General features: G+C 46.2%; 1 protein-coding gene across 1 annotated transcript; it reads left to right on the top strand.

The window, feature by feature from the left end:
* Positions 1 to 1,612: 1,612 nt before the first annotated feature.
* Positions 1,613 to 10,247, top strand: PEX19 (peroxisomal biogenesis factor 19). Its single transcript, XM_070397429.1, has 8 exons — positions 1,613 to 1,717; positions 3,434 to 3,543; positions 3,974 to 4,139; positions 4,577 to 4,662; positions 4,875 to 5,036; positions 8,555 to 8,731; positions 8,966 to 9,010; positions 9,172 to 10,247. The coding sequence occupies exons 1-8, from the start codon at positions 1,648 to 1,650 to the stop codon at positions 9,253 to 9,255; spliced, it is 900 nt and encodes a 299-aa protein (XP_070253530.1). The 5' UTR covers positions 1,613 to 1,647; the 3' UTR covers positions 9,256 to 10,247.
* Positions 10,248 to 23,775: the final 13,528 nt, after the last annotated feature.

A 23,775-nucleotide genomic window follows, 5' to 3' on the forward strand; every position in this document is an offset into this window, starting at 1 on the left:
GTGTGTGTTCTGATGGATCTGAATAGAACAATCCAGAGGAGGAGGGGTTGTCTAGAGTGTCTCTATGTGAGCCTCCCCAAATTCCCTCCATTGGCGGTTGGGTTCTGTACAGAGAAAAGGAAATGGTCAGGGAAGGCAGGTCTATTATTACTACATCCAAATTGCTCTCTTGCTCAGTTCAAGGTCCCAGGGTAATATTTTTTGTGGGGAGCCGATATAGGGTTAAGCCTGGGACTGACCTGTTGGCAAAGTCACAAACAAGTCTTCTTCCGAGTCTTAACCCAATCCGAGAGGTGGTCACTGATTTACACGTGCTGTCATTTAAAAGATAAAAATGGGGGAATTTGCCAGAAGCTGGTCCACCCTTACTGCTTGACACAGTCCCTACAGGGAAGAAACACCTGCACAGTTTATGTTTCAAGGGACCTTGTGTATATGGCATATGTTTGCCCCCCCCCCCCCTTAGCGCTATGTTTTTTAACCAGGACCACCTCCCCGAGAAAGGTTGTTTCCCCAGGTGAGGATGTTTCCCTGGAGTTAGGAATTAACAGGACCAAGGAAGGGAATGAATCAGTAAGATCCCCTAGTGTTACAGAAATACCATGTACAACTTATGAAGAACTTAGACTAAGACTGTTGGCAATAAATTTGGGACTTGTGGGGCCCACATTCCCAGGGGTCTGCCCACCAGGGAAAGCACCAAAGCCTATACCCCTGGAGACCCACCAACACAGGGCAGTCCAGGGAAGGCAAGCAGCAGGGCTGGGAGGACATAACCTTTACTGGGTAGGATAATCTCCTTCAGTCACTTCCTTGTAGCTTATCAGTAGAGCAGTGACCTTGGAATAGCCCTTATAATGAAACACAGAGATTAACCTAGACAAGATTAAAATCAACAGGACTAGATAGAGACAGGATTTTTGGCAAAGGTCAGATAAGAAACTGGAAATGAAACAAGGAACTATAGAAGGTTACCCAAAACATACCATGATGTGATTATAGAGGCATGCTTATAGGATCAAATACAGATGTAATAGGACAATGAAAGGAGAACCTGGCTATGCTGATGATCTGAACGCTGTCTCCGGTTTGGGAACCCCTGGACCTGCTGGGGTTGGACCCCAGCAATTTTTCCTGCCTGAATTGATTCAACCAACATTGAGTTCTAAGTCCCAGGCCTTAGTGTAACAGTTCTCATGGAGACTAGGAAACAAGAGATGCCCATTTGATTCCACATAAAGATGGTCCTCATATAAGGTCTGGGAGAGCCAACTAAGTGTTAGGCCCTCGCCTCGGAGTGAGAATACAGCAGTGAAGACAGGAGTAAAATCCTTGCCATCACGGCGCTGAAATTCCAGAGGGAGAGGCCTAGGCGAAGGGGAAGGGAGGACAATATAAACAATATAAATAGGTAAAATACACAGTATGTCAGAAAGTGTGCAGGCCAGTAAGAAACCTAGCAAAAGATCCCAGTAAGTTCCCTTCTGTTAGTTAAATGGTTTGAAAAGAAAAACAAACCCCACACCTTTCTGTCCCTTTAAAAATGACGACTGTGCCCGGGCCCGCCTTACCATTGGTCGCAGAGGCGGAAGGGGTGGGGCGCGCGGTGTGGAGTCCCAGCCCAGACGGTGCAGCGGAGGCAGCAAGATGGCCGCGGCGGAGGGCGACTGTGGGGTCGCGGCCGACGCGGACCGGGAGTTGGAGGAGCTTCTGGAAAGTAAGCCCGCAACGGGGAGACGCGCGGCGGCGGCGTGAGGACCCGCTCGGGGCGTTGAGCGAACCCGAGCTGCTGGGGCGGAGCGGGGAGGCCGTCCCGGGATCGGACGGGGGCGGGCGGCGGGTCTGACTGCGACTCGGAGGAGCATCTCCTGGCCCCCTTCCCCGGCGGCGGGAGCTGGGGAGCCCCTGGCCGTTGGTCTCCCTGCCGGAGCGGACACGGTAGTCCGGCGGGCGGCGTTTCTGGGCCCCAAGCCCCTACTTTGCATTGGTCGGTTCTCGGGGTCCCCGGGGGCTGCTCGCAAACGCTCACGGTGGCTCCCCAACTCGCCACCCCCGGCGGGCCCGCCCCTCCTCCAGGCTCCCACCTCTCTCCCCGGACCCCGTCCCGTTCCCTCCTCCTGGCAGAGCTGGAGCCGACTCCTTTCCTATTATTTTGAAAAACTGAGCATGAGGAGGTCTCAGGGAAAGAGGGTGGACGTCTCCTTCCCTCGCCGTGTCCTCCATGCTCTCGGTGTTGCCCGGAGTGGGCCAGGGCGCTCCCCCTGGGCCTGGCGCGCAGACTGGCAGCGAGGGCACAGGCCTGGCAGGGCAGAGGTGAATGTTCTTGTCTTGCCCAGTCAGCCACAGGCGGAAGGATGAACAAACGGTGGCGAGTGCCAAGTGACTCTGTGTGACTTGGCGCACGGCCATCTGCAGAGACGGGGCCAGAGGAGTCCCGGAGCTCTGCCCAGGGAGGGCCAGGTTGGAGGGTGAGAGGGTTGGATGCCCTTCCCTGGACTTCAGTGTGTACTGGTACCAGGACCCATGGGAAGGTGGGTGGGACGGAGGGTGGCTTCTGCTTTCCTGCCAAAGGTGAGTTCCTTTAGGGCTCCGGAGCGAGTGCAGGGGGTTGAGGGTATTGTGTTCTCTGCTCCTGTTGGATGTATGTGTAGGGTTTGCAGGGAAGGCGCTGTAGGTAGAGGTGTTCCTGCAGAATTTCTGTGCAACACTCCTCCAGGTTCTGAGAGAGATGCCTGTTCTACTTGAAGGTGTTTCCCCCCCCCCTCCCTTTTTTTTTTTTTTTCAATAAATTAGATAATGGGGAGAGAATTGGGAGGCTTGCTTAGGAGTGGGCCAGAACAAGGAGACTCAAAAAAAAGAAGTATGTAGGGTGTCGAGTGTGTTTCCTTCCACGTCCCGCGGTCGGTATCTGAAAGAGGAGCCGCACAACAAATGAGAGAAAAAGACACGAGATGATTTTGCAATATTGGGGGACCAGGCAGGCAAGTCCAACTCAAGGAGAGGGACTTCCACCGATCTCAGCAAGGAGGTTTGTCTGGGGTAGCCCTAGGGTAAGGTGGTTTGAAGGACACAAGGATTAGCTCATTGGTAGACAATTTCCAGAAATAGGCAGAATATCTGATCAACAATAATCAACAAGGATCTACACAAGTATCTGAGGAATTAAGGGAACTAAGGTGGGGATACTTCAGCTATTATTACCTAAATTAACTGGGTGGTTCCTAGATTAACTGGGTGGTCAGTTCTGACCTTTGCTAGGACTTCAAAGGTTACTAGCTTTGGGGGTCTCTGTCTAAACTCAGCTAGTGAAGACAATGAATGGACTCCGGCAGTAGGGAAGTTGGCAGTTTGAAAGATTGTTCTCTCAGTGCTTTGCCCAGCCTTCTATTCTCATCCATCCCCAACACACATTCCATGTCTCTTGTCTCTGAAGGTGCTCTTGATGATTTCGATAAGGCCAGACCCTCCCCAGTGCCTCCTCCTACCACCTCGGCCCCTGATGCTTCAGGGCCCCAGAAGAGATCGCCAGGAGACACTGCCAAAGTATAAATTCCACCTGCTTGGGGCTGGGGCGGGGGGGGGGGGGGGGGGGAGGGGGGTGCGCGGGGAGGTAGTATGCAGCTCTGAGCAGCGGTGGGGCAGGTCCCTGTGGGCCAGAGGGGAGTGGGAGGAGGGTGCCTTGACCTCACATTGCTGAGTGCCCTTGCAGACCTCGAGGTGGAGTGGATCTCAAGGAAATTCTTTGAGAAAAGAGGACATTTACATGATTGATTTGGGAACACCACTCCATACCTTTCCCTCTGAGGCCAGATGCCTTTCTTGCTGTCCTCCTTAAGAGAGGTGGTTAGAATGCCCAATAGCGATGGGTAGGAGGGACGCACTGTGTTTCCCAGAGCCTCTGCCTGTGACTTTCGTCGGAGGTCAGGTGCAGGGTAGTGCCAAGAGATGCATTTTGGCCACTCTTCCCCCGCAGGATGCCCTCTTCGCCTCACAAGAGAAGTTTTTCCAGGAACTGTTCGACAGTGAGCTGGCTTCCCAAGCCACTGCCGAGTTCGAGAAGGCAATGAAGGAGTTGGCTGAGGAAGAGCCCCACCTGGTGGAGCAGTTCCAAAAACTCTCGGAGGCTGCTGGAAGAGTGGGTGAGGCGGGGCCCAGACAACTGGAAATACCTGAACAAACCTCTTACGTCATCCTTGCTTGAGACCACCAGAATTCTTAATGAAGTTGGTAGCAATCATGACACCACTGCCATGGGGTGGATAAGGAGATGGGAGGAGGGATCGGAATCCTGCTGATGAAAGGGGTATGATAGGTGGAACATAATGGGAAGTTTTATTGGAAACTGATTGATTCAAAGGGGTATTGTTATCCTGAGTGTCATCATGGAGCACAGACTAACGCACAGTCCATGTCGATTTGTGAAAATGACTATGAAGATAACCATAGAGCATCCTAAAATTTGGTAGTGCTAGTGACTCACAACTAAATGCTCCATATCCAAGCTGGTAACCAGGTCAGTCTAGGTAAGCAAACAGTTAAAATCGTAAATGACCATGGCTCTTTTGATCTCTCCTAGGTAGTGATGTAACTTCCCAACAAGAATTCACTTCTTGCCTAAAGGAGACACTAAGTGGACTGGCCAAAAATGCCACTGATCTGCAGGTGAGGGGGAGGAAGGAAGGGACCACAAGGGGCCCATTCTCAGACACTTCACCAGCAGAGTCTCAAAGACAGACTCTTGGGTATCATCTCTAGTCTGTCCCTGCCTCACTGTTTTGCTACAGTCAAGTTTAAATAGTTCTTTCCCACCTGAAAGGGTAGGAAGCATCCCAAGAAGGCAGTGTACTTGCTCACCTCTCTCCTGTCCTTTCTAGAACTCCGGCATGTCAGAAGAGGAGCTGACCAAGGCCATGGAAGGACTGGGCATGGATGAAGGGGATGCTGAAGGAAACATCCTCCCCATCATGCAGAGTATCATGCAGAACCTACTGTCCAAGGATGTGCTGTACCCATCGCTGAAGGAGATCACAGAAAAGGTTTGTGAACTATTTCTGCTAGTCCTCCTTGTTCCCCGATGTATCAACTCCTGTGGCTACTTTGTCTGCTTAGAGCCTGCAAAGATAGAGAAACTCGGGTATATAACTCCCATCTGTTTCTTTCTCCTATGTTTGTTTATTTGGATTGGGGAGAGTTGGAGAGTTGTGTCTCTAAGAGAATAAAGCTTTACCATACTGAGGATATTTAAGGGAGAAAGGGAAATCCTTCAGCTCTAGTTTACTATAAAATGGTTTAATATTCTTTAGTTGTCTGAGCAACCCCTTGTTTCATCTCTATGTTTAGTTATCTAACAGGGTTTCACTGAGGATTTACTGGCTTTTTGCTAAAAACAACTTAAGAGCAATGTAAATGGTGGTCGCTGCCGTGAAAGAGTATATAGTTTTATTAAATAAATAAAATACAGGAATACGCCAAAACCGGTTTGGCTCAGTGGATAGAGCGTCGGCCTGCGGACTGAAAGGTCCCAGGTTCGATTCCGGTCAAGGGCATGTACCTGGGTTGCAGGCAGATCCCCAGTAGGAGGTGTGCAGGAGGCAGCTGATCGATGTTTCTCTCTCATCGATGTTTCTAACTCTCTATCTCTCTCCCTTCCTCTCTGTAAAAAATCAATAAAATATATTTTTTTAAAAAAGAAATAAAATACAGGAATAGCAGCTTTTCAGTTGCATAGAGGAACATAGATCAAGTGTGAAATGAATAGTGCAAACTAAGGTCTGGGTGGATCACATCCAACTTTTACTTTTTTTTTTTTAATGTTAACAGCCCTTAAAGGGCTTTCTTCTTTTTTAAAAAAATATTTTTATTAATTTCAGAGATGGAGAGAGATATAAACATCCATGATGAGAGAGAATCGTTGATCGGCTGCCTCCTGCATACCCCCTACTGGGGATTGAGCCCGCAACCTGGGCATGTGCCCTTGACCATAATCGAACCGGGGACCCTTCAGTTCCCACACCGACTCCTCTATCCACTGAGCCAAACAAGCTAGGGCAAGCTTTCTTCTTTTTGTTTTGTCTTTTTTAATTTTGTGTGTGTGTGTGTGTGTTAATCCTCACTCAAGGATATTTTTCCATTGGTATTTTGATTTTTTTTAAAATTAAATCTTTATTGTTCAGATTATTACATTTGTTCCTCTTTTTTGCCCCCCCATAACTCCCCTCCTCCCAGTTCCCGCCCCACCCTCCGCCCTCACTCCCCACCCACTGTCCTCATCCATAGGTGCACGATTTTTGTCCAGTCTCTTCCCTCATCTCCCACTCCCCTTTCCCCCCCAAGAATAGTCAGTCCATTCCCTTTCTATGTCCCTGATTCTATTATAATCACCAGTTCATTCTGTACATCAGATTATTTATTCACTTGATTCTTAGCTTCACTTGTTGATAGATGCATGTTTGTTGTTCATAATTTGTATCTTTACCTTTTTCTTCTTCTTCCTCTTCTTAAAGGATACCTTTCAGCATTTAGTATAATACTGGTTTAGTGGTGATGAACTCCTTTAGCTTTTCCTTATCTGTGAAGCTCTTTATCTGACCTTCAATTCTGGATGATAGCTTTGCTGGATAAAGTACTCTTGGTTGTAGGTTCTTGGTATTCATCACTTTGAATATTTCTTGCCATTCCCTTCTGGCCTGCAAAGTTTCTGTTGAGAAATCAGCTGACAGTCATATGGGTATTCCCTTGTAGGTAATTGAGTCTCTTTCTCTTGCTGCTTTTAAGATTCTCTCTTTGTCTTTTGCTCTTGGCATTTTAATTATGATGTGTCTTGGTGTGGTCCTCTTTGGATTCCTTTTGTTTGGGGTTCTCTGCGCTTCTTGGACCTGTAAGTCCATTTCTTTCACCAGGTGGGGGAAGTTTTCTGTCATTCTTTCTTCAAATAGGTTTTCAATATCTTGCTGTTTCTCATCTTCTGGCACCTCTATAATTCTAATGTTTGTACGCTTGAAGCTGTTCCAGAGGCTCCTTACACTATCTTCGTATTTTCGGATTCTTTTTTCATTTTGCTTTTCCGGTTGGGTGTTTTTTGCTTCTTCGTATTTCAAATCTTTGACTTGATTCTTGCACTCCTCTGGTCTGCTGTTGGGTGTCTGTATAATATTCTTTATTTCAGTCAGTGTATGCTTAATTTCTAGTTGGTTCTTTTTCACAATATCGAGGGTCTCATTAGATTTCTTGAGGCTCTCATCAAGTTTATTGGCAGTTTCTAGAAGATTATTGAAAGACCTTAAAAGTGCGTTTTTTAGCTCTATATCCTCCATTTCTGTCATGTTTCTTTGTCTCCGCATTTTTTATGCTTTCTTGGTGCACCCCCTTGTGGTCTTTGTGCACAGTCTTGTTGTAGTTAAGCCTTGATTGTTGTCGGCAATACTGGGGGTGAATTGACCTCTAGGCTAACTGGCTATGAGAGTCAGCTGTGTCTGCAGTGGGAGAGCTTCTGTGCTGGATCTCTAGGGCGGTGCTAATCTAGCCTTTGCCTGAGGCTATCTGGCAAATGCCTCTGTGCAGGGCTTGGGCGGGGCGGGTCCCCAGGGGTTCTACAGTGCTGGCGGAGCAAGCAGTTATGGCTGCTCTCAGTTCCATCCCCAGGGGCTCTGCCTCTCAGAGTCCCAGGAGAGAAAGCTGCGTTCGAATTCCGACCAAAGCCAGACAGTCCCGCTTCTCCCATTTGAGTCTGGGTCCCTAGAGACTCGCCCGGATCTGGAGCTCAGAGTCTGAAACTCCCTCCCGATTGAAAACAACAACCGCGCCCTCTGCTGCCGGCCCGCTTCACATGCACTCCGCACCTTAGTATTTCACTTCTGCACTGTGCCTCCTCTGAGTCTTGGTATGGATTTCTCTTTCCTTCTAGTTGTAGGATTTCCACTCAGCCAGCCTTCCTGTGGTTCTGGGTGATGTCCGTTCTGTCTTTTAGTTGTATTTTTGAAGTGGTTGTTTGAGGCAGCAAACTCCGGCATTAACCTATGCCGCCATCTTGGTTTCTCCCGGTATTTTGATTTTTAGAGAGAGTGAAAGGAGAGGGAGAGACAGAGAAACATCGGTGTGAGGGAGACACATCGATTGGTTGCCTCACACACACCCCCTAACCAGGGCTGGGGATCGAGTCTACAACCGAGGTATGTTCCCTTGACCAGAATTGAACCCGGAACCCTTTAGTCTGAGCCAAACAGGCTAGGACCCAACTTTCACATTTTTAAAGGATATAAAATCAAAACAAGCAAAAAGGAAAATATGTTACAGAGACCATATGTGACCCTTAAAGCCTAAAATATTTGCTGTCTGTCCCTTCATGGAAAACGTTTACCATCCTCCAAGTGACAAATGCTAGCATAGCCAGGTGATTGGTTGGAGTCATTGCTATTTCTCATGCTGAATTAGCTTGTTTAACTTTTCCTTCTCTTGTCTTCCCCTCTCCTTGGTTCTTTATTGTTCTTCATATTCTATTGCCCTTCCTTATCCATTATTCACTTAATTCCTCCCCACCTGTTTTTTCTTTTTTTAGTATCCAGAATGGTTGCAGGGTCACCGGGAGTCTCTACCGCCAGAACAGTTTGAAAAATATCAGGAACAGCACAGCGTCATGGGCAAGATATGCGAGCAGTTTGAAGCAGAGACCCCCACCGACAGCGAGGCCACGCAGAAGGCTCGTTTTGAGACGGTGCTGGACCTTATGCAGCAGGTGAGGCCTCCTCCTGCTGTCTGCCTGATTGTGCTGTCAGGCGGGGTTTTGGGTGGAGGACATATCTGGGAAGGAACCCAGGCCACAGTGCCAAACCCAGGTGAAAGAGGGAGCACAAGAGAGGCCAGATAGCGTGGTCCTCAGGAGAAAGCAGAGAGACCACAGCTCAGATTCTTGCTTTTAGCTTCTTCTGGGGTTTTCTCTGTCTGATGTTCCTCTTTCCTTATTTTCCAGCTACAGGATTTGGGCCATCCTCCAAAAGAGCTGGCTGGGGAGATGGTGAGTATATCTTCTAGATTTTAATCTGAGCCCAGGTTTCCAGAATTCTTTAGCCTTTAGTGATTCCACCTCAGGTGATAATTGTGGCTCCTGGGGATGGACTGTCAGATGCTCTGACCTGAAATATGAGCAGTTATTGGAGTCCCTTCATCTCTCTTCAGCCTCCTGGCCTCAACTTTGACCTGGATGCCCTCAATCTGTCAGGCCCACCAGGTGCCAACGGCGAACAGTGTCTGATCATGTGAAACACAACGCGTTTCCTCCCTGATTGCCAGCCATGGGGAACGTCTGGAGAACCACTGGGAGCTGAGGCAGGAGTGTTGTCGCGGGAGTGGTCTGCCCGCCGCCCTCTGTCATCCCATCCAAGATGGTGCCATACCAACTGGGGCTTTTCCCCTGACTTTCTAGGAATAAGGCCTGTTCTGCAGGCCATTTCTGTGAGCCCTTTTGATGGTGGTTTCTGCTGCTAGCAAAGGCCCAGCTACCTACCAGGTGAAGGAAGGCATCCCTTGTTATATTTGGTCACATTGATGTTCACCGTTGTACCCAGGGTCTTTGTGCCTTGTCTCCACTCCCCTTTCTTGGACCTGGGGAGCAGGGACAGAATCTTGGTACTCTATTCAGTAGTTCTCTTGAGCAGGGCCTTTGGAAATGAATGGGGAGAAACTTAGCCTGGGCTGGAGCTATAGGTCTGTCACCATGCCCTCTTGCCTTCGGGCAGACCTTTCTGAATTCTCCGAAGGGAAAGGAGGTGGAGGCTTTGCCTCTGTTCACAGTGGGGTTGAAAAAGAAGCCTTGGGATTCTCCTCTCTCCAGGTGCTGAGTCCTCAAATCCCTGTTCCAGCACCTCAAGTTGCTACCGTTTCGACAATGCTATGTGGTCAGGGTGAACCAGCCCTGGACCTTCCTTTGCCTCTCCTTTTATCTCCCCTCTTTCAAAAATACCAGTTTATCTCAGCCCTTCTCTGAGCCCAAACTGTGACAAAGAAGGGCCCATCCTGTTTCCCCTCCCTCATCTAGTCCACCTACCATTCTCACTGTATCCCCCGCCCCCCCCGGCAAACACATGTAATTGTAATGTCAGGTCTAGGGAATGAATGACTGTTCTTCCCCAGATACATTTTGGCTTATTTGAAACAACTCCTTTGAGTCCTGTGGCTTGATTCGGGAAGTGGTTTGGGAAAAGTTGGGATGCAGCCTGGGTCCTTTTTCCAGGCTAATAAATATTTTAAGTGAGGGGTGTTTTTCATCCAGGTCTTTTTCTGGTCCTCCTCAGCTTTTGCACGGAGTGTGAGTAATGTTCGCAGAGGAGTTCCACATAACATTGCAGGGCTGTGTTCTGCCCGCCCTCCCCACTTCCCCAGCTCAATCTGTACCTCATTTGGCAAAGGAGACGGGATGACCTTTCCTCACGTCCTCTGAGTATTTCAATCGGAAGCCCTTTCATTTGTATTGATTTTAACATTTCACATTACTTTTGTTAATGTGTCGTCTAAATTATTTTTCTTTGAGCGGACCTTCCCCTCCTACGGGAGCTAGTGGATCTATGGACCTTAGCTGGATAATTGGTGGATAATCTGGTGAGACCGGCTGGCTGTCCTGGCTCCGCCCTCAGAAAATAACTACCAAAGCAGGTTCACGTTCACCGTCTCAGTCACTTGCCATGGGGTAAGCCTTTCAGCCCATCAGATCTCACATGTTCTATGGTATTGCCAAGGAAGGAAATGTTCTTGAGGTCACAGGCTTTTGGGGAAAGTCTAACTACTGTTCCTAATCAGAGTGTGGAAGAGCCCAGGTGGAATCTGAGATTCCTGTGCTCTGCAAGAGAAGAGAAAAGTGTAGACAGACTTGTGATGATGGACCTAAATGACCCAAATTCTCTTCTTATAGCTCCAGCCAAAAACTGGATGAGGATAGGAAGGAGAGAGGGAAGACCAAAGAGTCCGGCCATTGAACTGTGTGCCAACTCTGCTGCCAATTTTCTTTTATAAATTCTCGCTTTTTGCTGGGTCAGCCAGGGCTTACTCCAGGAATCGAAGCCTATGCCCTCATCTGCTTTAGTTTGTTCTCAAGCCATTTATTTTCATTTTTACTTTGATTGATCATGAACAAATTGACTCTCCGTTCTAAAAACACTGCTGGAATTATTGTAAGACTTTGGAAAGGATGGAGCAGTCCTCTCAAACTGGTTTTTTGTTTTATAAATATCCAGTTCTTCATACCACCAGTATGTGTTCCTGTTGCCCATGACAAGTGTGCAATTCACACTCAGTGTTCCCCACCACAAAAGTTTGACAACACAAAACTGATCAGACCTCATTTATCAGAATAAGTCCACTGCTCATACACTTGAATATCACAACAATGTCAAAATGCTAAAAGTTTCTAAACACCCAAAATCTAACTCATCATGTCACAGAATGGTATAAAAAAAAGTTCGCAGACCAATATGTCTTCGAACCACCTTTGAGTAGCATTGCGCTGGGCCTGCCCCAGTCTCTTAGTAGCTCTAGAGGTCTCTCCTAGGTGAAGGTGCCCCCAGTAAACTTTTTCCTTCAGCAAGATGTGTCACTGTAAGGACAGCTAGTATTTTCCTAGCCTGCCTTTTCTGTTACTTAAAAATAGCCATGCCTAGCCGTCATGGCTCAGTGGTTGACCTATGAGCCAGGAGGTCACGGTTCGATTCTTGAGCTTGGGTTTAAGCTAAATGCAAAGTGTTTATGCTGCTCCCAAACTTTGAAGGAGGTGCCCTTTGTACGCCCCTTTCTGTATGTTAGAAGTTCATGGTGGTTTGGATCGTTTCAGAATTAAGAATCAAATTCATATAGAATTTGTGATAATGGGGATACTTTGCTGTGACTCTGGAACATCCCGGCAAGTTCCCCAGAAAATACTTATAATAAGCTGCTGAGATGGCTTTGGGGAGCTGGGGAGAAACGATGGCCCACAGTAAATGAAGTCAAGATGACAGACCACATGAGAAATTACCAAAGGCTTAGAGGAAGTGGGCATATAGGAATGAGTGTTTATTACACTGGAAAACCTACCAGCTGACTAATTTTTATAAAGGAAAGGCACTAACAAAGTGGTCACCAACATCTTTGAGAAGTTTAGAAGTGGTTATCTCTGTTAGAAGCTGATGGGAGGGGGGTGTTATTTAAGATTTGGTTTCCCTCAAAGCAGTGGGGATGACAGGACTCTGGCATAGCAGAGGCCAAATGGCAACTTTAATTCTCAGAGGCAGGGTAGGTGAAGTTCCATTGGGCAGCACAGTCCAAGCGGAGTTGGGTAATGGAACATGGGTGGTCCTACAGACCAGATAGATGGGCAGCCAGGAAGGATATTGATTTTTATATAATTAAGAGAGACCAAAAGTTGATGGACAGATTGCAGAGGTCAGTAACTTCAATGAAATGTCACAATACCTTGCCTAGGTTCTAGGCTGCATTTAATGACATTGATAGGTTTAGTGACTTTAAATAAAATAACCATATAATGAAAAAATTTTACCATAGGCTAATTAATACAAACATGAGTTCCTGTAGCATCTCGTCATAAGGAATTCCTTGGTGAGATACACACTCTAATGAGTGGGAGATAAACCGTACAAAAAGTTTAGGGCCCTGCATATTAGGTTTTTGAGTCCAGCATTCTGAAACATCTCCAAAGTAAAAGATAAGTTACTGCATCATGTGTCTTTTTTAAAAAATATGTATTTTTTTTATTTCAGAAAGGAAAGGAGAGATAGAAACATCAGTGATGAAAGAGAACCTTTGATCAGCTGCCTCCTGTATGCCCCCCACTGGGGATCAAGCCTGCAACCCAGGCATATGCCCTGATCAGGAATCAGACCGTGACCTCCTGGTTTATAGGCCGACACTCAACCACTGAGCCACGCCGGCCGGGCTGCATCTTGTGTCTTTTACCCCAGGAAAGAAGCACAGTGTCTCAGTAGACCTCTTTGAGTTCTGGAGGCAGCATATTCTGTACATGGAATGCAAGAGTCCAGGCTATGATAGCAGGACCATATGACCTGGAAAATTCCACAGTACTAGAGGAACGAAAAGATGTTGTGTGGATTCTCTGGCAATCCACAATAGGAGAGTCCCAGTACAGACCTCTAGGGTTCTGGAGTAAGGTGATGTCATTTGTTATAAAGTTTCACCATTTAAAAAGTATCTACTGCCCGGCTCCTGTGGCTTGGTGGTTGAGCATCGACCTATTAACCAGGAGGTGACAATTCCCAGTCAGGGCACATACCCAGGTTGTGGGCTCGATGCACAATGTGGGGCGTGCAGGAGGCAGCTGATCAATGATTCTCTCTCATCATTGATGTTTCTATCTCTTCCTCTCCCTTCCTCTCTGAAATCAATATATATACACACACACACACACATACACACATCTATACTAATAAAAAGGTAATAGGCTAATTAGACTGAACATCTTCCAGACAACCTTCCAGACAAAGCCATGGTGGCAGGGCTGAGGCAGAGGCGGTTAGAGGTGATCAGGCAGGCAGGGGAGAGCAGTTAGAAGGATCAGGATGGCAGGGGAGAGCAGTTAGGGTGATCAGGCCAGCAAGGGAGAGCAGTTAGGGAGATCAGGCCAGCAGGCAGGTGAGCGGTTAGGTGCCAGCAGCCCCAAGGGGTCTCAGATTGGAGAGGGTGCAGGCCAGGCTGAGGGACCCCCTGCTCCCATGCACCGGGCCTCTAGTGTGTGTGTGTGTGTGTGTGTGTGTGTGTGTGTGTGTATGTATGTATGTGTATGTGTGTGTGTGTGTATATATATATGCATACACACACACTAGGGGCCCAGTGCAGGAATTTGTGCACCTTGAAAGGAACTGGGCCGCGAGGCTGTGGTAGGCACAGTGGCAGGCCTCCGTGCTGTGTCCCCTGTCTGCCGGCAGCCTCACTCCCACCCACAGAGTGATTGGGGCCAGCGCCAACAGTGGGTGCGAGCAGTGCCAGCTGCTTCTCCAATTGCCCCTCAGGAGCAGGTGGATAAGCCCTCAGGGGCGATTAAGGCCGGCAACTGCTGCTCGCACCTGCTGATGGCGCCGAGTGATCGGGACCAGCACCGGGCACTGGCTGCAGGTGTGAGCAGGGCCGGTGCTGGCAGTGGGTTCGAGCAGTAGCTCTGGCACCGGCATCAGGTGCGAGCGCCAGGCAGGACCATGATGCGCGGGAGCAAAGAATTTTCAGTAACCACCAGAGGCTCGCCCTGATGACAGCGACCGGTGCTCTGCCTTGGTCTGGCGGCCCCGCTCCACCATCCTGCCGTGGCCAACACCTGCCGTGTTCTGCACATGTCCCCCTGGTGGTCAGCACACGTCATAGTTATCAGTTCTGCTGTTCGGTCTATTTGCATATTAGCCTTTTATTATATAGGATTTTTAAAGTATCTCCTGGCATACTTCTAGGTTCTGATAGAGACTCAGTGCCTGATCACAAAATAGAAAGTGGCTGTGACCAGTTACCCATATAACCAACCAGCTGGTTGTCCTGCCAAGCCATAAGATTGGGTGGATACAATAGCAATCCATCTTACGGTGGAAATTACAGTTGAGGGAGAAGCCCAAGCAAACTTAGTGGCACAAGTAAGTTAAATTGAACAAGCGTTTCCAGATCTCCATATTACCTACATTTATTGCACTGATACCTTTCTCTTAGTTCATACTTAGGGCAGCATAAGAATTCTTCAACCATCTGACTGAGGAGGAAACACATCCAGGTCTGGTTCATGGATGGGTTGGCTTGATATGTTAGGGCAAACCAAATGTGGACTACTACTTCTCAGCAGCCCCATCCAGTGTACCTTGGTTGCAGGTTCTCTAGCCACAACAGGGGTGGGTACAGGAGGCAACCAATCCATTTGTCTCTCTCACCAATGTTTCTCTCCCTCTCCTTCCACCCTTCCACTCTCTCGAAAAATCACTGGAAAAAATATCCTCGGGTGAGGATTACAGAAAGGCACAAAAACAATGAGCTCAGCAGAATTGCAGGACATAAGATCAATATACAAAAATCAATCATATTTCTATACATTTGCGATAGATAATCCAAAAATGAAATTAAGAAAACAGTTCTATCTCCTCCCCCTCTCCTCCCAGAAAGAAAAAAAAAAAGGAAAACAATTCTAGTCACAATAGCATCAAAAAGAAAACAAGGAAAGAGAATACTTAGGAATAAATTTAACAAAAGATGTGCAGAATGATAATGTGAAAACTACAAAACTTTTTTGAAAGAGGGAAAAATCTAAAATGTAAAAAAAAATCTCATGTTTATGGAGCAAAAGCCTTAACATTGTTAAAATGGCAGTATTCCCTAAACAATCTTCAGATTTGATGCAATCCCTATCAGAATCCCAGCTGACTTCTTTGTGGAAATTGAGTAGCTAATTCTAAAATTCATATGGAATCACAACAAGAAAACAATCCTGAAAAAGAAGAATAAAGAAGGAGACTCACACTTTCTAGTTTCAAAACTCACTCCCTCAGAGGTGTGAGGGCTGGGTGGAGGGGGCCAAGGGGAGAAAATGGGGGCATCTGTAATAGAATCAACAATAAAATAAAATACCTCACTACACAGCAATGGTAATCAAAACAGTGTGGTACTGGTGTAAGAATAGACATAGATACCAATGGAATAGAATTAAGAGCCCAGATAAAGCCCCATACATCTATAGTGAAATAATTTTTGACAAGGGTGTCGAAACCATCCATTGGGCAAAAGAATGTCTTCAACAAATGGTTCTGGGGCAACTGGATATAGAACCATGCAAAGGAATGAGTTCAGTCCTTCCCTTGCACCATACACAAAAATTAACTCAAAATAGATCAAAGGCCTAAAAGTAATAAAACCATAAAGCCCTTAGAAGAAAACAGGGGTAAAACCTTCATAACTTTGGATTTGACTAAGGGTTCTTAAATATTACATCAAAAGCATGAGCAACAAGAGAAAAAATTGGACTTCATCAAAATTAAAAAGTTTTGTCCTTCAAAGGACACCATAAAAAAGTGAAAGGACAACCCACAGAATGGGAGAAAACATTTGCAAATTCTATCTGAAAAAGGACTTGTATCCAGAATATATAAAAAATTTACAACTCATTAATTAAGAGAGAAGGCAGGGGAGGGTGGGTGGGTGGGAGGCAATCAACCAAAGACCATGTATATAAAAAAAGACAAATAACCTGACAAAAAAAGCAAAGGAGCTGGTAGGCATTTCTCCAAAGAAGATAGGAATGTTCAATAAACACATGAAGAGAAGCTTGACGTTGCTAGTCATCAGGGTATTGCAAATCAAAACCACAATGACATAACCACTTCAGACCCACTAGGATGTCTAGAACTAAAAAGTCAAATATCAAGTATTAGCAAGGATGGGGAGAATTGGAGCCCTCATACATTGCTGGTGTGAACTGTAAAATGATATGACGGCTTTGAAAAACAGACTGTCAATACCTCAGATGACTAAAAACAGTTAATCGTGACCCAGCAATTCCATTCCTGGGAATATACCCAAGAGAAATGAAATGAAACATGTCCACACAGAAACATGAACATGCATGTTTATACCAGCATTCATAAGAGCCAAAAGGTGGAAACAACCCAAATGTTTATCAACAGACAAATGGAGAAACAAAATATGGTATATCCATTCAATGGAATATCTATACTAATAAAAGGATTCAAATTGACTGTACCTTTGCAACGCCCACCAGCCAATCAGGCATGAGTATGCAAACTAACCCAACAAAGAGGGCGAGTTAATTTGCAATTGCAGGTGCCCAGCGGCCGGGGTCGGGGTGGGATGCTTGCGTTCCGCACCGCCCCAGCTGCTCCAGGCCTCTGGGCAGCGTGGGAAGGCGGAAAGGCAGCTCCAGACTGGAATGAAGGCAGAAAGCAACTCTGAGCTGGAGCGAAGGCAGAAAGGCGGCTCTGGACAGAGCAAAGGCAGTGCCGGCAGCCAGGGGAAGGAAGGCCCATTCTTGCATGAATCTTTGTGCATCGGGCCTCTAGTCCTATATAATAAAAGCTTAATATGCAAATCGACTGAACGGCAGAACAACCGGTTGCTATGACACACACTGGCCACCAGGGGGCAGATGCTCAACACAGGAGCTGCACACAGGCCCCAGGCCAGCCAAGGCGGGTGCCAGTAGGTGTCCCCCTATTGCCCCGCCAGTCACCCCACAGATCGGCCCTGATTGCCGCCCAGGCCTAAGGACTCTACCCATGCTCGAATTTTGTGCACCGAGCCTCTAGTTTGGTTATTTAAAAGGAATGAGCCCTAGCTGGTTTGGGTCAGTGGATAGAGCATCGGCCTGCGGACTGAAGGGTCCCAGATTCAATTCTGGTCAAGGGCACATGCACAGGTTGTGAGCTTGGTCACCCCAGTAGGGGGAGTGCAGGAGGCAGCTGATCAATGATTCTCTCTCATCATTGATGTTTCTATCTCTCCCTCTCCCTTCCTCTCTGAAGTCAATAAAAAACATATTAAAAAAGAAATGAGCTCTGGCCAGTGTGTTCAGGGGTTGGCCCACAAACCAAAGGGTTGCCAGTTCTAGGTTGCAGGTTCTGTCTCTGGCCCCGGGTACAGGCGCATTTGGGAGGCAACCAGTCAATGTGTCCCTCTCACATGGATGCTTTCCCTCCCTCCCTCTCTCTCTCTCTTTTTCTCTCTCTTCCTTCCCTCCCTCTCTTCCACTCTAAAAATCAATGGAAAAATATCCTCTGTTGAGAATTAATAAAAACAAAAAGGAATGAAGTACTGATACATACTACAATATGGGTGAACCTTGAAAACTATGGTAAGCCTGCTGGTGCCATTTTTGGGCTCAGCCTATCTGGTTTCCAGATGTTCTAGTAAATGTATAATTCTTTACCACTTTCAGCTTTGTGCCTACCTCCATTGGTGCCAAAACCCAGGAGGTTTCCAAGGGGAAAGGGAGCCATTGTTCCAGCTTCAGTCACCCTGAGTCTGTTACTTGGAGAGCGGTAGACAGTGGCAGCTCTACCTGGGCTTCCCTCCAAATCCTACCTACTCTGGTGACAAGGTCAACCCCAATTAGGCCTCTCTCCCTTACGGGCCCTCACAAACCAGCCAAGGAGGATGCCCCTATTGATTGATCGATCGGGAACCTCTCCTTCCCATTGCTGACCTGCACTCAACACCAGCTCGTTTCATCTTCTGCAAGTAACAATTAGATCACCCTTCAGGATTTCTGATTTGCCGTTTTCTATCTCAAACAAAGGTCAGAAATCCTCTCCTGTCCAGCCTCAGTGCTGGGACCAGGTCCCACAGTCTTCGTTGTCGGGACGCCTGCCACACAGATCCAACTGTCTTCCTCTTACCTCCTTTCCTAATTTACACCATGAATAATTCTTTTTCCATCCCCCCCCTCCCCCGCAAACACTCCTCTGGGATCTTAACCTCGGCCTTTCCACGGAGGTCCAGCCAAAGCGCCTTCTCTTCTGTTGTGATGCTGCCTGGCCACAGTATAAATTAGACAGTGATTCACCGTGGCCTGAGAATGGAACATTCGATGGTTCGATTTTAATATTCTTCGGGACTTAGTTCCTTTCACCGCAATGGGAAATGGTCAGAGATCCCCTACGTCCAGGTCTTTTTCATACTCCATAGTCGTCCTCTGTGTCACACCTGCTCTACTTATCAAATCCTGCTTCTCCACTCAAAGCTCCCTTCCGCCCCCCGTCCTAGGGAGGGGTATTCTCTCTAAATTGTGTACCTCTATCACCCTAAGTTCCCTCGACTGTTCTTTTCAGCCTTGGCCTTACTCCCCCTGACTCCCACCCCCAGCTCTAAAGCCTCCCTCTTCCTTTCCACCTCCAGGCCCCTAAAACCACGAGAAACCCTGATTTTGTCTTCTCTCCCCTACATTCTTGCTAAAGAACAACTTTCTTTACAGCAAAACTGCAAATGGTGCCCTAACCAGTTTGGCTCAGTGGATAAAGCTTAGGCCTGCAGACCAAGAGGTCCCGGGTTCAATTCTGATCAAGGGCATGTATCTCGATTGCAGGCTCCTCCCTGGCCTGGGCCTTGGTCGGGGCTCGTGCAGGAGGCAACCAATCAATGTGTTTCTCTCACATCGATGTTTCTCTGTCTTTCCCTTTCTCTTCTACTCTTCCTAAAAACCAATGGAAACATATCCTCAGGTGAGAATTAAAAAAAGTAAACAAAACTGCAAATGCTTAATAGTCCTGCTATTATCAGAAGCAAAACTCAGTATAACCCTTTAGCATGCTAATCTCTAAGGCAGTGGTTCTCAACCTTCCTAATGCCGCGACCCTTTAATATAGTTCCTCATGTTGTGGTGACCCCCAATTTCATTGTTATAGGTTGAACATAATTAAAGTATAGTGATTAATCACAAAAACAATATGTAATTATATATGTGTTTTCTGATGGTCTTAGGCGACCCCTGTGAAAGGGTTGTTCGACCCCCAAAGGGGTCACGACCCACAGGTTGAGAACCGCTGCTCTAAGGGAAAATGTTGCTGTTTTAAATCCAGGAGGCCTGGAAACTGTAGCCCTAAAACAGGCTGTTCCCCGCCTCTCTTCCACCTTTCTCCAACCTCATATGCCTGTACATAATTTCCAGTCTTTGGCAACTTAAAAACTTTGGACCATTGCTGGGTTAAATGATAAACATCTACATATTTCAAAAAATTCTAAGTTCACCTGATTTTAGCTTTTGTCACAGAAAATCTATAAAGTAGATTTGTAATTGTTAATGTAATGTCTTGTACTTTGTTGAAGATGTGTTCTTTGAAATTTAGAGTGTTCATAAACGTCAATCTAAGAAATGCTGGTTGTTTACTCTTTGTTTATCATTGGAAAATTAAGGTTTCTAAGAGTTCAGAATTCTAATTAAATTGGAAAAATTGTATGGTTTTAGTAACAGAAGGTATGAGGAATGGAGATGCATTTCGAAGGAAAAAAGAAAGTGAATTCTAAAGTGTGGCTCAATGGTTCAGTGTCGACCTGTGAACCAGGAGGTCATGGTTCAATTCCCGGTCAGGGCATATACTGGGTTGTGGGCTTGATTCCTGGTGTGGGGTGTACAAGAGGCAGCCGATCAATAATTCTGTCTTATCATTTATGTTTTTATCTCTCTCTCTTGCTCTCTGAAGTCAATAAAAATATATTTTTTAAAAATAAAGAAAAAAGTTTGTGAAAGTTGTAAGCCAGGACAAGCAAAATAGGGAAACTGAGATAGTTAAACAGCATTTTGCAACTAGAAAATCTAGTTGCTGAGTAGTCTGCAGCCATCTAGTAAATCCTATTTTCCCTAAACCAAGGACACTTAAAAGTAAATGATTTGCACTGTTCCTCCCCAGCCAGAGGGTAAATAGCTTAAATCAATCTATTCAATAAGACAGATAGCAGAAATGCAATTATCCATTTGTTGACCACACCCAAGGACAAATGAAGTTAAGAGAATTAACCTCATTTTGGAACAATTTGGTAAATTATACCTTCATAAGCAATATGGAAGCTTTTATATTTTTCTCCCTACCTGATCCCTCCAGAATATGGCAATTCTTACTAAGTATGTCATGTCTGAGAAAGATGTGCCTGGACTCTGGGTGCCACCGAAAGCATTCTCAAATGCAGTTTTGGATGTTAAACTCTAGTTCAGTTCATTATCTTCAAAGTCTTATTTTTCACCCATGAACTAAACTAAACTATATCCTAAATTTTGTTGTTGTTGTTGTTGTTAATCCTCATCCAAAGATATTTTTTCATTTATTTTTAGAGAGTGGGAGAGAGACATCGATGTGAGAGAGACACATTGATTGGTTGCCTCCCACACACGCCCTGACCTGGGGCCAGGGATTGAGACTCCAACTGAGGTGAGGTACATGCCCTAGACTAGAATTGAACCTGGGACCCTTCAGTCCATGGGCTGGCTATGACCTGAGTTCTTTTCCTAGTTTTCTTAAGTATTTGGCTACAACCCTCCAAACTGATGTCTCTTTCCTTCCACCAGACCATTTGTCATAATTCTTGTTGTTCTAGCTTTTGCCCCAATAATACTGAAATTTATAAACAATTTTTTTTTCTACCAGGTTAACAAGCCCTACTTGTATTCAGGAAATACCAACCCTAGACACTATCACAACCTCCTTTTGTGCTCAGGCTTCATCATCCTTCTGACAGAGAGCAAGGATTTTTGGCTTCCAGCAGGAAGCAGCTATAGAAGGGACCTGATGCCCCCTTTTCTTTGAATGAATTCAGTGCCAAAAATCCTTGAGGTGGAAAATGTTAAACAGACCTTCAGCTTACAGGAAAATAAATAAGAGGCTGGAGTGTTAGGCACATTCTCTACCTCTCCCCTGCACTCCCCTGAGGCTCTTGCCCTCCCGGTGGTGTTCCTATTATTCTCATTACCTGTTTCACAAGACATGATTAACAGCTTTCAGTCTCCAGTAAACTGCCTCACCCACTCTTCAGTGGACTGTCTACACTGGGCCTCCTGCCCACCGGTCGTTCTGGCCTGCTGCTGCCATTTTGGTGCTCAGCCCATCTGATTTCTAGATGATCCAATGAATTTATAATTCTTTACCAAAAAGAAAGAAAACTATGCTAAGTGAAAGAAGCCAGTCACAAAAGACTATATAGGATTCCATTCATAGAAAAGTCTAGAATAGGGAAATCTATAGAGACAAAGTAGATTAATGGTTTCTTAGGACTAGAGAGGGTGGGAAGATTAGGGGGTGATAGCTAATGTGTACTGAGTATCTTTTCAAGGAGATAAAAATGGTTGAAAATTAACTGATGGTGGTGATTGCACATTTCTGTGAATGTACTAAAAGCCCTTCAGTTGTACACTTTCAGTGAGTGAATTGTATGGTATGTTAGTTTCATCTCAATAAAGCTATCTTTTTTAAAAAGTGCCATTGGTTATCAAGTATGTGAGTCTACACCTTGAAGGAGAAGCCTGTGTTGGAAATGAATAATTAGGAATCATTATGTGGGTAACAGTCTATACTGTGGGAATGGATAAGATCAGTTTAGAAGAACATGTATAATGAAGCTCACTAAATAAATGGACAGAGAAATGTAATAGAACTATGGAATATGTGTCACAGAAATCAGTGGAATTAAATATTTAGAGCAGGTCATCACAACCTCAAATGCAATTGGAAAGCCCAAAATAAGAAAGAGAAGATCCGGTGATAGTAGCAATTAATTTGGTGGTAGTAGCAATGGTGTCCACCAAAACAGTGAGCACAGAAACCAGATCACAGAAGAGGAGGTTTTTATCTCCATAGCTCCACTAAAACCACTCTTGTCAAGGTCTTAACCTTCATATTTCCAAATCCAGTGGTCAATTTTCAGTCATTCTCCTTAAAAAAAAATTTATATATATCCTAATAATAGACAAACATGGTAATTGACCGTACCTTTGCTATGCCTCCCATTGGCTAATCAGTGCGATATGCAAAATTAACTGCCAACAAAGATGGTGGCTAATTTGCATACTGCAGGCAAGGCGGGTCAACGCCATGCCGCCTGCCCTGCCGCCATCTGGGCCTGCTATCTGCGACCCGGGGTGGTGGGCGTCCCATGTGCGACCTGACCCGGGGCGGCCGGGCAGGGCAGCAGCGATCTGCCGGCCCGCCCAGGCGTCCCGTGTGTGACCCAACCCAGGGCGGTGGGTCGGGACAGCGTGGCTCCTCTGCCACCCCAGCTTCCTCATCACAGCTCCCTTGGGGGCCTAAGCCTTTAGTCGGACATCCCCCAAGGGCTCCCTGGCTGCCAGAAGGATGTCTAACTGCAAGCTTAGGGCTGATCCCTAGGGGAGTGGGCCTAAGTTGACAGGTGGACATCCCCCAAGGGGTCCTGGACTGCAAATGGGCGCAGGCCGGGCTGAGGGACCCCCCCCCCCCAGTGCGCAAATTTTTGTGCACCGGGCCTCTAGTATATATATAAAATTGATTTCAGAGAGAGGAAGGGAGAGGGGCAACAGAGATAGAAACATCAATGATGAGAATCATTAATTGGCCACCTCCTGCATGCCCCCACACTGAGGATCACCTGCAACCTGGGCATGTGCCCTAACTGGGAATCGAACTGTGACTTTCTGGGTTATAGGTTGATGCTCAACCACTGAGCCACACTGGCTGGGCAATTTTCAGTCATTTTCAACCTTAAACTCATTAAAACATTTTTTTTCATTAAAACATTTTTTAAAGTTTATAAGACCTCTTGCTCTCTTCCTATTTCCTGGCTGCTCCTTTTAAATACATTTTGATGGATTTCCTTTTTCTCTGACCACTACTAGTTGGAGTGCCTTAGGATTAGAGAGCTCAGTTTATAATTGTTTACTCAGCAGTTTCATTTGTAATCTAATAGGCATCTCCAGCTTAAGAGATCTAAAATAGTAACTGGGTATTTCCCCAAAAAACCTGCTCCTGTGCCCTCACCCCCAGGAGTTCTATCTCAGAAACTGGCATTGCTATTTATCCTGTTGCTCGGTCTGATGTATTTTTTTTTATCTTGGACCCCAAATTCAATCTATTAGCAAATCACTTCTGCCACCTTCAAAGTATACCCAGAATCCAACCGCTTCCTACCACTTAAACTGCAACACTAGCCTTGTAGGCCTGCAATACCTTCCTAACTAGTCTTTCAGCTTCTATTTCGCCTTCCTGCAGGCAGTTCTTAAAAAATCAACCAAAGTAAATTTCTTCATTGATAAATCATATCATGTCACTTTTTTATGCAAAA

This window comes from Myotis yumanensis, unplaced genomic scaffold (assembly GCF_028538775.1).
Source record: "Myotis yumanensis isolate MYYU_CA2020_CCGP unplaced genomic scaffold, mMyoYum1.0.hap1 SCAF_17, whole genome shotgun sequence".
Lineage (NCBI taxonomy): Eukaryota > Metazoa > Chordata > Mammalia > Chiroptera > Vespertilionidae > Myotis > Myotis yumanensis.